The 12,250-nt window shown below is 40.3% G+C and overlaps 1 protein-coding gene across 11 annotated transcripts in view; it reads left to right on the forward strand.

Annotated features, from left to right (window-relative positions):
• CASK (calcium/calmodulin dependent serine protein kinase) overlaps window positions 1-12,250 on the forward strand; it is a 401,591-nt gene that overhangs the window by 288,850 nt on the left and 100,491 nt on the right. For all 11 annotated transcript variants that reach the window (XM_033201840.1, XM_033201843.1, XM_033201848.1 and 8 more), the window contains exon 10: window positions 1,251-1,350. In XM_033201840.1, coding sequence (XP_033057731.1) covers window positions 1,251-1,350 — 100 coding nt within the window. The remainder of the gene's footprint in view (window positions 1-1,250; window positions 1,351-12,250) is intronic.

Below are 12,250 nucleotides of genomic sequence, written 5' to 3' on the forward strand. Positions count from 1 at the left end.
ACCGCAACCTCTGCCTCCCAGGTTCAAGCGATTCTCCTGCCTCAGCCTCCCAAGTAGCTGGGATTACAGGCATGCGCCACCACGCCTGGCTAACTTTTTGTATTTTTAGTAGAGACAGGATTTCTCCATGTTGGTCAGGCTGATCTCAAACTCCTGACCTCAGGCGATCCACCCGCCTCGGCCTCCCAAAGTGCTGGGATTACAGGCATGAGCCACTGCGCCCGGCCTGTTTTCATATTCTTACTTTACAGATAAGAAAGCCTAGAGAGGTTAAATGATTTACTCCCAAATACCACATATTCTCCCTTGTAAGTGGGAAGTAAGCTGTGGGTACACAGAGGCATGCAGAGTAGTATAATGGACACTAGAGACTCAGAATGGGGGAGGGTGGAGGGGCAAGGGATAGAAAATCACCTGTTGGGTACACCATACACTACTCAGAAGACAGATTCACTAAAAGCCCACACTTGACTACTGTGCTGTTTATCCATGTAACCAAAAACCACTTGTACCCTTAAAGCTGTTTAAATAAAAAATAATAATAAATATGATTACTAAAGCAGTAACTCCCAACATTTTTCCACTGAACAGTCCTAAGGGATGTCATGCACTCAAATGGCAGTGATTTCCAACTAGGAATGAGGGGAGGCTATGCATATAGCTTAAAAGAGTCATATGTAGTTGATTCTGTTGTGTGGCGTGATGGATAATTACTATACAAAAGTAACACATTGTCATTGTTAAAACTAAAAGAGGGAAAAAAAGATTTTAAAAAGAAAAATGACTCATAATCCTACCACCCAGGGATAATTAATGTTATTAACATTCTGGTGTATATGCAGTCTTTTATATCCATATTAACTTTTTTACCCAAAAATGAGATTATAATATACATTGATTTTAAACCTTTTTCATGTAATTAATCACAGACATCTTTTCATTCCACTAAACACCCTTCTACAACATCATTTATAATAACTGCACAATATTCCATTCTGTGTTGCATGTTTGAATTCAAGATGTAAGTGATTTCATATACTTTTCCAATTCCCAATTAGTGTTATTCTGGTATATGCATATGTAATGTATTTAAAGGAACCTGAAATAATTTAAAAGCTACCTCTCTTCTAGCCATCATCTCCTATATATTTGACTTAATGGATAATCCTTAAGATAGATAATTTGTTAAATAACTTATTTATATTTGTGTATTTGTTTTAATAATCTATTTTTTCATCTCTTTGCTTTAGGGTGCAGTACTAGCCGCTGTGTCAAGTCACAAATTCAACTCATTCTATGGGGATCCCCCTGAAGAGTTACCAGATTTCTCCGAAGACCCTACCTCCTCAGGTAATTGGATAATTCACTTATTCACCTGTGTGAGTCATTTGGTATTTACATCCATTCTTTCCTATTGTGAATAAACTTTTTCTGTGCATTTAGTTAAATCCTCCAACGGATTCTAAGGAAGTTTGTCAGCAACCAAATCCTGTCTACATGTGTCTTGTTCCTTTTCATTTTAATACCAAAGTTGCTTTCTCCTGTGGCTCCAAACCAACATTTCACTTTTTTTTCTTTTTACCTCAGTAATACTTCCTTCCCTTTCCACACTCTTGACCCAGCATTGCACTCCATCCAATCCGACATCCTAGTCAGTCTTTTGGGATCTTTCTGATTACTTTCTCTCCCAACAAAAACTTCTGATATAAGCTTTTCCCCAGGTCAGTTGTATTAGATCAGACTGTGGAGCAGCACTGCTTTGAATGGAATCTTTCAATGTAGAGCTGTCCTGTGAATTATCTCCTGAAACAGTTACCAAGTTCTTCTCCATATATAAAAATCTGTAACACAGCCAGGCATGGTGGCTCACGCCTGTAATCCCAGCACTTTGGGAGGCCAAGGCAGGCAGATCACCTCAGGTCAGGAGTTCGAGACCAGCCTGGCCAACATGGCAAAACCCCATCTCTGCAAAAATACAAAAAAAAAAAAAAAAAAATTAGCCAGGCATGGTGGCCTGCGCCTGTAGTCCCAACTACTTGGGAGGCTGAGGCAGGAGAATCACTTGAACCCGGGAGGCGGAGTTGCAGTGATCCATGATCCGAGAGCATGACACTGCACTACAGCATGGGTGATAATGCAAGACTCCGTCTCAAAAAAAAAAAAAAAAAAAAATCTGTGACACATGCATACAAGTATCCAAGGTGGAAGAAAATAGAAGAGTTATTTGTTTTGATGAACTGTATATAGGTACCCCTGAAACAACCTGCCAGTGTTCACAAAATCATTTTATAAGCCAGTGCAGTGGTGTGTGTGTGTAGTCATAGCTACTCAGGAGACTGAGGCACCCGGCTCAGGAGGATCACCTGAGCTCAGGAGTTTGAGGATGCAGTGAGCTGTGATCACACCACTGCTCTCCAACCTGGACAACAAAATGAGACCTCGCCTCTTAAAAATTAGAGATAAAAGGCTGGGTGCAGTGGCTCACGCCTGTAATCCCAGCACTTTGGGAGGCCTAGACGGGCAGATCACAAGGTCAGGAGATCAAGACCATCCTGGCTAACACGGTGAAACCCTGTCTCTACTAAAAATACAAACAAATTAGCTGGGCGTGGTGGGGGACGCCTGTAGTCCCAGCTACTCAGGAGGCTGAGGCAGGAGAATGGCGTGAACCCGGGAGGCAGAGCTTGCAGTGAGCCGAGATCGCATGGCTGCACTCCATCCTGGGCCACAGAGCGAGACTCCATCTCAAAAAAAAAAAAAAAAAAAAATTAAGAGATTAAAGAAATAAAAAACGGAAACCATTTTATAAAATGCTGAGATTTCCATCTTACCAGTGTGATATTCTCAAGGATCATTACTAAAAGCCCATAGGGTCCTTTTATATGTATATGTAAATGTGTGTGTGCGTGTGTGTGTTCTAAATTTTTATTTATGCATTTTTTATTTACTTAACTCTTGAATCATGTGTCCTTTGGCCTCAGCTTTTTTCTTTCTTTCGTTAGAGTCACTCCATATTTGTCATGTTTGATTTTGTGCTGACTTTGATTTCTGTACTTTGGTACTAGCTTCATCAATATTTATATATTACCACTGGACTGAGCCCTGGGCCCTTCCTAGAGCCTGAGGTGTTTGTCCCACAGCAATATAGGAAGAATGAATGTACTAATGCTTCTTCTCTATTGGTACCATGAGCATCTGTCAGTATTTATGCTTCTCCTCTCCTCTGTTTATACGTGTGTGTGCACCTACACAATCACATACACGCCCACAGAATTTCTTACCAATTAGTATGTGCTTGTACCTTGTGCAAAATGACAAGATCTTGAGGTGATGGATACATCATTATGCGTCATATGCCCATATCAAAATATCTCCTGTACCCCATAGATATATACTGTGTACCCACAAAAATTTAAAACTTTTTTTAAATGACAAGATCAAGTTTCCCATTCCAGCAGTTTTACAGTTCCTCATTTTGACCTTTACCAATTGGGATGTGAATCTTCCTCTTTTGAATGAAGGTAATTTCCAAAAACATTCAGAAATGGGAATCTTAGAGAAGAGACTCTGAGGAGAAAGCCTTGCCATTTTTGTCTTGTGCTGTCTTGGTCATTATCCAGAGCCCTTCCCACAAGAAAGGCAGGGATCTGGTTGTGTTTATAGGTGTGGTCCCCAGTGCTGCTTATTGCTTCATGTCTCTCTTTTCTTCCACTCCATTTTGTTCCCTCCACCTGTAACTTCTTTTGTTAGCTGAAACCTCTCTCTTTCCTCCTTACACTCAGATTCCAGTGGACCCTATTTAAGGGGAGTGGATCCAGTAATGGTTTGTATTGTCATACTGTGGCTGTATGATATAATCACATGCTTATAATATATTTAGGATAAATCTCTTTGAGATTTTAGGTCAAGATCTCTACTACCATTTTCATCTTTAGAAATGGGGCTAAAACCTGGGCATGGTGACTCATGCCTGTAATCCCAACACTTTGGGATGCCGAGGTGAGTGGATCACTTGAGCCCAGGGGTTCAAGACCAGCCTGGGCAACATAGTCAGACCCTGTCTCTACAAAATAAAAAAAAGCTAGCTGGGCCATGTGCAGTGGCTTACACCGGTAATCCTAGCACTTTGGGAGGCCAAGGTGGGTGGATTGTTGGAGCTCAGGAGTTTCAGAACAGCCTGGGCAACATGACAAAACCCCATGTCTACCAAAAATACAAAAATTAACCAGGTGTGGTGGCATGTGCCTATTTGTCCCAGCTACTTGGAAGGCTGAGATGGGAAGATTGTTTGAGCCTGGGAGGCAGAGGTTGCAGTGAGCCGAGATGGCACCACTGCATTCCAGCCTAGGTGACAGAGCCAGACCCTGTCCCCCCAACAGCAATAACAACAAAATTAGCCAGATGTGGTGGCACACACCTGTAGTCCTACCTTCTTGGGAGGCTGAGGCAGGAGGATCACTTGAGCCCAGGAGTTTGAGGCTGCAGTGAGCTATGATTTTGCCACTCCAGCCTGGACAATAGAACGAGACTCCGTCTCAAAAAAAAAAAAAAGAAAGAACCAGGCATGACGGCCCATGCCTGTAATCCCAACAGTTTCAGAAGCCAAGGCAGGAGGATTGCTTGAGTCTAAGAGTTTGTGACCAGCCTGGGCAACATACAGAGACCCTCTACTTTGTAAGAAGTCAAAATATTAGCCAAGCGTGGTAGCACACACCTGTGGTCCCAGCTACTAGGGAGGCTGAAGCGGGAGAATCACTTGAGCCCAAGAGGTCAAGGCTGCAGTAAGCTGTGAGTACATCACTGCACTCAAGCCTGGATGACAGAACAAAACCCTGTCTCAAAAAAAAGAAAAGGGACCAGAAACAGTGGCTCATGCCTGTAATCCCAGTACTTTGGGAGGCCAAGGTGGGTGGATTACTTGAGGTCAGGAGTTCAAGACCAGCCTGGCCAACATGGTGAAACTCCCATCTCTACTAAAAATACAAAAATTAGCCAGGCATGGTGGCCACGTGCCTGTAATCCACCTGAGGCAAGAGAATTGCTTGAACCCAGGACATGGAGGTTGCAATGAGCCGAGATCGTGCCACTGCACTCCAGTCTGGGTGACAGAGCAAGACTCCATCTCAGAAAAAAAAAAAAAAAAAGGAAAGGAAAATAAAAAGAGTAATACTCTATGCATTTAGGAAAATATGAATATATAAAATAACAGTTTAAAAACTTGTCATCTAATGAAAAGTCAAACATGTTTAGGTATATTGTTTATGATGTAAAACAATTTTTCTGTAAATGATAATTTTCTATTTTGATTATTGAAATGCAAACATTATGCATTTACTAGAATTCATTTAATCTTATGATAAACTGTGTGTTGCTTGAAGTGAGGCTGGGCATGGTGGTTCAGGCCTGTAATCCCAATACTTTGGGAGGTGGAGGTGGGTGGATCACTTGAGGTCAGGAGTTCGAGGCCAGCCTGGCCAACATGGCAAAATCCCGTCTCTACTAAAATAGAAAAATTAGCTGGGCATGATGGCATGTGCCTGTAGTCCTAGCTACCAGGAGGGGAGGGAGCTGGGCTGAGGTAGGAGGATCACTTGAGCCCAGGAGGCAGAGGTTGCAATGAGCTGAGATTGTGCCACTGTACTGCAGCCTGGGTGGTAGAGTAAGACCCCATCTCAAAAAAAAAAAAAAATTCAAAGTAGAATATTCTTTTCTCATATTTCAAATCAAATAATTCAGAATCAGAACCAGTGTTTGATGTCTGAAATCCCAAACGGCCGGGCGCAGTGGCTCAAGCCTGTAATCCCAGCACTTTGGGAGGCCGAGACGGGCGGATCACAAGGTCAGGAGATTGAGACCATCCTGGCGAACACAGTGAAACCCCGTCTCTACTAAAAATACAAAAAACTAGCCGGGCAAGGTGGCGGGCGCCTGTAGTCCCAGCTACTTGGGAGGCTGAGGCAGGAGAATGGCGGGAACCCGGGAGGCGGAGCTTGCAGTGAGCTGAGATCCGGCCACTGCACTCCAGCCTGGGCGACAGAGCAAGACTCCGCCTCAAAAAAAAAAAAAAGATCCCAAATAGTTCCAGTGATTGTACTCATGGAACATAAGGGCTCACTTTGGGGTCGGCTGGGGGACCGTGCTTCTGGTGGCTCATGTAGTGGGCCAAACTGTGGCTTCATAACCTGCCTGTTCTAAAATCATACTGTTTGTTGTTTGTCCATATGCTGCCTTCCTCCTAGGACTTCTAGCAGCAGAAAGTAGGTATCCCTTTGTTTTCCTTTAAGGTGTATCTTTTATGCAAAAGTGTTTTTGGCTTTGCATGGTTCGTAATCAGCTTGACTTTTTCCTTGGCTGTTTGTGTGTGGATGTTTAAGTATTAATTTTAACACTGCCTAGTCATATAACTAAAAATTGGATGTATTGATTTTTGAGGCGTTGTTACACAAACAACACTAACTTCTCACTTCTTTCATAAGAGGAAAAAAGGCAGTGTTAAAATTTCAACCGCACTTAATACTTCACATCTGAATTTCACATATGAATACATTAATTCTGGGGAAAGGGTAACATTTGTTTTATAGTTTGCTTTCAAGAAAACTTTCAGGGTAAGTGAATTTTTCTTTGACACTTACATCACCTATAAATGGTCTTTATTGCTTCCTGTTACTGAGTCCATTTTCAGTTTATTTGGAGCTGTGAAATAAATTCTGAAATCTGTCTCTTAACAACTTTTACCATCAGAGAGAACATTTATAAGGATATGTAATGGCTAGATTTTAATTACAAAGGGGCATAATTGAGTATAGGAGAAGATTAAATGTAAGAAATGTACACACAGTTGAGTACCTGTAAAACTGAGGCAATCTGAATAAGATGGGTGGATTGTATCAATGTCAGTATTCTGGTTATGATAATATACTATAGTTTTGTAAAATGTTACCAATGGGGGAACTGAGCAAAGAATACAAGGGATCTCTCTGTATTATTTCTTACGAATGCATGTGAATCTACAATTATCTCAATAAAAATTCTAATTAATAAATAAACCTTTACCTCAAAGATAAATGAGAAAGCCTGGGTACTAATGATTGAATTCATTTTCACATTTTCTTACGTTAGTTATCTGTAGCTCAAATTGCAGCTGATTTAATATAAATCTCACAGTATATTAGTGACCTATTGTTGGGTAATGAATTACCTTAAAGCAGCAGTTGTCATCTCACAGTTTCTTTGGGTCAGGAATCTGGGCTTGGCTTAGCTGTGTGCCTCTGGCTCAAGATCTCTCCTGAGATTATAGTCCAGTGCTGCTATCTCACCGGAAGGCACGACTGCAGGACGAATCCTCTTCCAAGCTCACTCACGTGGTTGTTGCCAGGCTTCAGTTCCTCACTGGCTGTGGTCCTCTTCACAGGGCTGGCTGTTCACAGCATGGCAGCTCACTTCCCAGCACGAAACATAAAAGAGGGGGCAAAAGTGAGAGAGAGTGCCCAAGACTGAAGACACAGTCTTTACAGCCTAATCTCATAGTGACATCTTACCACTTCTGCTCTATTCTGTTCGTTAGAAATGAGTCAGTAAGTCCAGCCTGCACTCCAGGGAAGGGGATTGATTACACAAGGGTGGAAATACCAGGAGACCAGGTTACTGGGGCCCATCTTAGAGGCTGCCCACCACGTATAAATTAATAACTATTAAAATGTAAGATTCTTTCCATCTAGATTTAGTGTTCCTCTTTTTTTTTTTTTTTTTTTTTAATCAGCCAACCTGTCATGTTATTTGAGAATGGGCATCTTGATTGTATCAATAGTGATTTCCTTAGTTGTAAAGCTTTACACGAGTGGGTACTTAACAGCAGAATGTTATTAAAGTACTTTGAAAACTTTGTGCTCAAAAATGTTTCTGTTGGAAGCATAGACTATTTTAATAATCATAATGGCATTAGAGATTATAACATCTATATGCTGACAGAATACATATGCAGAGTTACTTCCTTTAATAAATTTCAAGGTATCTGTACCGTAATCTACATATGAAGAATCTAAAGCATGTATCACCATATGTAAGTTTTCATAACTTGAGTTGATATGGCACAGATGCTTATATCCAAAATATAGTTTCCATTACAGGATTCATTATTGCTTATAACTTGATTGATAACAAAGAATTTGCTTTGTGCAGTGGGAATAAAAGGTATTGAACAGGGTGTGGTGATAGAGGGAAGAGATTGGCTGCAAAGGAACAAGAGAGAACTTTTTTGAAGTGATGACAGTGTACACTTAAATGGCGAATTTTAACTTAAAACACTATACCTTAGTAAGCAGATTTTTAAAAAAAAGTATTGTGCTTGCAAGGAGGGGCTTTGATTGAGTAGGTGATAATAATGTGTATGTGTAGTAATAAAATGTATTAATTGATCACCAATATAATAGGAAAGAAAAGGTATTGATTACTCTTAGAAGAAGCTAGGCTAGATTCAGATTCTAGATTTGCTCAGTGATGCTGAGTTTCATAGCTATACATTGTAAATTAAGAAATACACACACACTGAGAATTAATGTGTTATTTTGTGAAAATCTGAGAAGCAGGAATGGGATTTAATAATCTCAACTGTCATCCATCTGAAAAACCTAACTTGTGATTTTAAATAAGATGGCACACTGCCTTCCACTATTCCCTTTTAAAAACAGGAAATGTCCCTGCTTTTATCTTTATGTTTTATTTATGAATAAAGCTTGTACTATTTTTTTAAAAAAGAAATACACAAATCTTTATTGAAACAATTACAGTGAAAACCTGGGTATATCAAAACTCATTGAATGGTACACTTCAGATTTGTATATTTCATTCTATGTAAATTTTACCTCAGAGAGAAAAATAAACATTGCAATCTTTGCTGAAGTCTTTAAGGGTGAAGTCTACTAATGCTGGCCACTCTGCCATTTAATTTGAAATGAATGAAAAATACGTGAACTGATGGACAGATGGGTAGACATGTGATAAAGCAAATACAGCAAACTGTCAACATATGTAGGATCTAGGTCGTGGGCACGATTCTTTCAAACTTCCTGTATGTTTGAAGCTTTTCATAGTAAAATGTAAGGGGAAAAACTTTAAAGACATACTCAGCCTACTTTAACACTGAGAACGTTTTAGTCTAAACATTTGACTGTTTATTTTTCTGTCCTCCAGTTGGATTATTTTTACTTGGTCAACCTTTTTATGAGACTTCCACTCTTGTAATGAATTATTCTGGACTCAAAGCTTTTATTGACCTTAAAAGCATATTCCTCTTTAAAGAAATAGACTTAGAAACATTTTTTAAACAGTTGACATATTTATGCTTTTTTTGACTATTATTTCATAATAGTAGCAGAAAACTTTTGAAAAACTTGTTGTACTGGTGAGATTATTTGAAAAAGTAGAAGTGTTCAAAGTTAAAATGTGCAGGCCAGACATGGTGGCTCATGCCTTGCCAGCACTTTGAGAGGCTGGGATGGGAGGATTGCTTGAGGCCAGGAGATTGAGATCAGTCTGCACAACATAGTGAGACTCCATCTCTATTTAAAAAAAAAAAAAAAAAGTATGATTATAAACCTGATTTTTAGATATAAGCTTTATTGCCAAATGAATTATGAAAACAAAATACTATTCTGAAGCAGGGCATTGTAATATCTAATAAGTTCATGAATGTGGAAGTTTGGACTGAGGGCTAGGAAAAAACCTTATATGGTAAATCAAATTGAGATTAAAGAGAGAATAGAAATTGGACATCACGCCTGTAATCCTAGCACTTTGGGAGGCCGAGGCAGGTGGATCACAAGGTCAGGAGATCAAGACCATCCTGGCTAACACGGTGAAACCCCCTCTGTACTAAAAATACAAAAAAAAAAAAAAAAATTAGCCAGGTGTGGTGGCGGGTTCCTGTAGTCCCAGCTACTCGGGAGGCTAAGGCAGGAGAATGGCATGAACCCTGGAGGCAGAGCTTGCAGTGAGCCGAGATTGCGCCACTGCACTCCAGCCTGGGCGACAGAGCGAGACTCCGTCTCAAAAAAAAAAAAAAAAGCAAAAGAAATTGGACATCACCTCATTACCAAATGCAAATCATTCTGGTGCATTGCTGAGGATAAAACATGATTTTAGGGGTGGGGGACAGTCTGTTATGGAAGGAGCACTGAATTAGGAGTCAGAGACCTGGGTTCTAGGATTTGATCTTCTGCTCATTGCCTGTGGCCCTTGGAAAGGTTATGTAACCCTACTGAGCCTCTGGTTTTTCAAATATAAAAACACTTGCTGACCAAGCACAGTGGCTCACTGCCTATAATCCCAGCACTTTGGGAGGCTGAGGCGGGAGGATTGCTTGAGCCCAGGAATTTGAGAATAGCCTGGGCAACAGAGAGAGACCCCCATCTCTACAAAAAACTTTAAAAAAATTAGCCAGGTATGGTAGCATGCCTCTAGTCCCAACTGTTTGGAAGGCTAAGGTGGAAGGATTGCTCAAGCCTGGAAGGTCGAGGCTGCAGTGAACCAGGATCACGCCACTACACTCCAGCCTAGGCGACAGAGCAAGATCCTGTCTCAAAACAAAACAAAAACAAAAAACACTTGCCTGCAGAGACAGGGTTATTGTGGAATCACATAAGGTAGTGAGTGTAAAAGCACTTTGGAAATTATAAGCTGTTAATACAAATATAAGTATGAAAATAATATCAACTGTGGCTTTAAGGAAACAGTACTATAAAAAAATTGTTTTCTGTGGTTAAGTCTTCTCATACTTTGTTTTCAGTTCTTCAGAATTTTTTCAGAAAAACATCATTTTAATCAAGGGCCATTTTATGAAGTGTCTTTTGGTACAAAGCACTCTGCAAAGTACACCCCAGAATACAGAGGTGATTAGGATACCTACAGTCCTGCCATTAAATCAACTGCCCTCTGAGGTGAACTTGTATACTTTTTATTGATTGATTTTGTTTTCAAGATAGTTACAAGTTCATTTAGAGGTTTTATAGGAAAAACAGCCTTTTTAGTCTTTGAGAAAAGTAAATAGCTCTTTTATATGTGACAGTATTGATCTACAAAATGAAAACTAGTAACAGTTAATTAGCATATGCTGCATGTGTTATATTAATAATCACTACTGCCTCGGGGTTTAAAATCTAAAACAATAGCAATGGAAAAGCCCGAGAAGTGTCTTTGTGTCTATTTATATCTTATAATGAATTGAAACACCATGGGACTTTTAGATAGTTGGTACTGAACTACAGATATCAATTATACACAAATCTATCCAACCAAGAATGTGTTCTGTTGTTCTGTTTGTCATACCCAAGAAAGAAATAACGGAACTAGAACAGGTGTTAATGGAAGATGTTAAAATGATCAAGGGTGAAGGCAGATTTTGAGGTTAAGCCAAAAATATGTATTTATTCCATTTGAAAAGATGAAGGAGAAATGGAATAAAAACTCTAATTTTTCTACCTAATTACAGAAACTTAAAAATGGGGGCACTTTTCAGAGCTGGAAATAGACAACTTAAGTACAACTAGGAAATGCTTCTTTCATGATTGAGAACCCATCAAGTTAATCATATTTGGGTACAAGGTAAGACTATAAATCAGTTCAGAAGAGGTGACAGATCCAAGGAGGTTTAATAGACCTGTTGGAATTGTGGCTCTTGCCTACTCTAAATGCCTGCTAACAGATGCCTTTGTGCTTTCCAGCAAAGCATCTGCTGGTTCTTTCAACACAGCTTTGATCCTGTGTGGGGGTGGTGAATTCCTGCTCATCCACCTCCTCTCTGCAGCTCCACAACTCCTTAGGCAACCTGTGTGTCAGTTTGTTTTTACCTCTTCTATATCGTTTACTTCAGGATATAATATGCCTACTTCACACATCAGTCTGAGAGCCCCTTCCTCAGGGCCAGGGATCATATCTCTGATTTCTCTGAAGCCCCTGCCTAGTACCTAGCAAAAAGCAGGAATATTCAATAAAGATTTTGGGGCCAGGAGCTGTGGGTCACGCCAGTAATCCCAACACTTTCGGAGGCCGAGGTGAGCGAATCACCCGAGGTCAGGAGTTCGAGACCAGCCTGACCAACATGGTGAAACCCCGTCTCTACTAAAAACAAAGAATTAGCTGGATGTGGTGGTGTGCGCCTGTAATCCCAGCTACTTGGAAGGCTGAGGCAGAATTGCTTGAACCAAGGAGGCGGAGGTTGCAATGAGCTGAAATCATGCCACCGTACTCCAGCCAG

The sequence above is a fragment of the Trachypithecus francoisi genome, unplaced genomic scaffold, assembly GCF_009764315.1.
Source record: "Trachypithecus francoisi isolate TF-2019V2 unplaced genomic scaffold, Tfra_2.0 Lachesis_group6, whole genome shotgun sequence".
Classification (NCBI taxonomy): Eukaryota; Metazoa; Chordata; class Mammalia; order Primates; family Cercopithecidae; genus Trachypithecus; species Trachypithecus francoisi.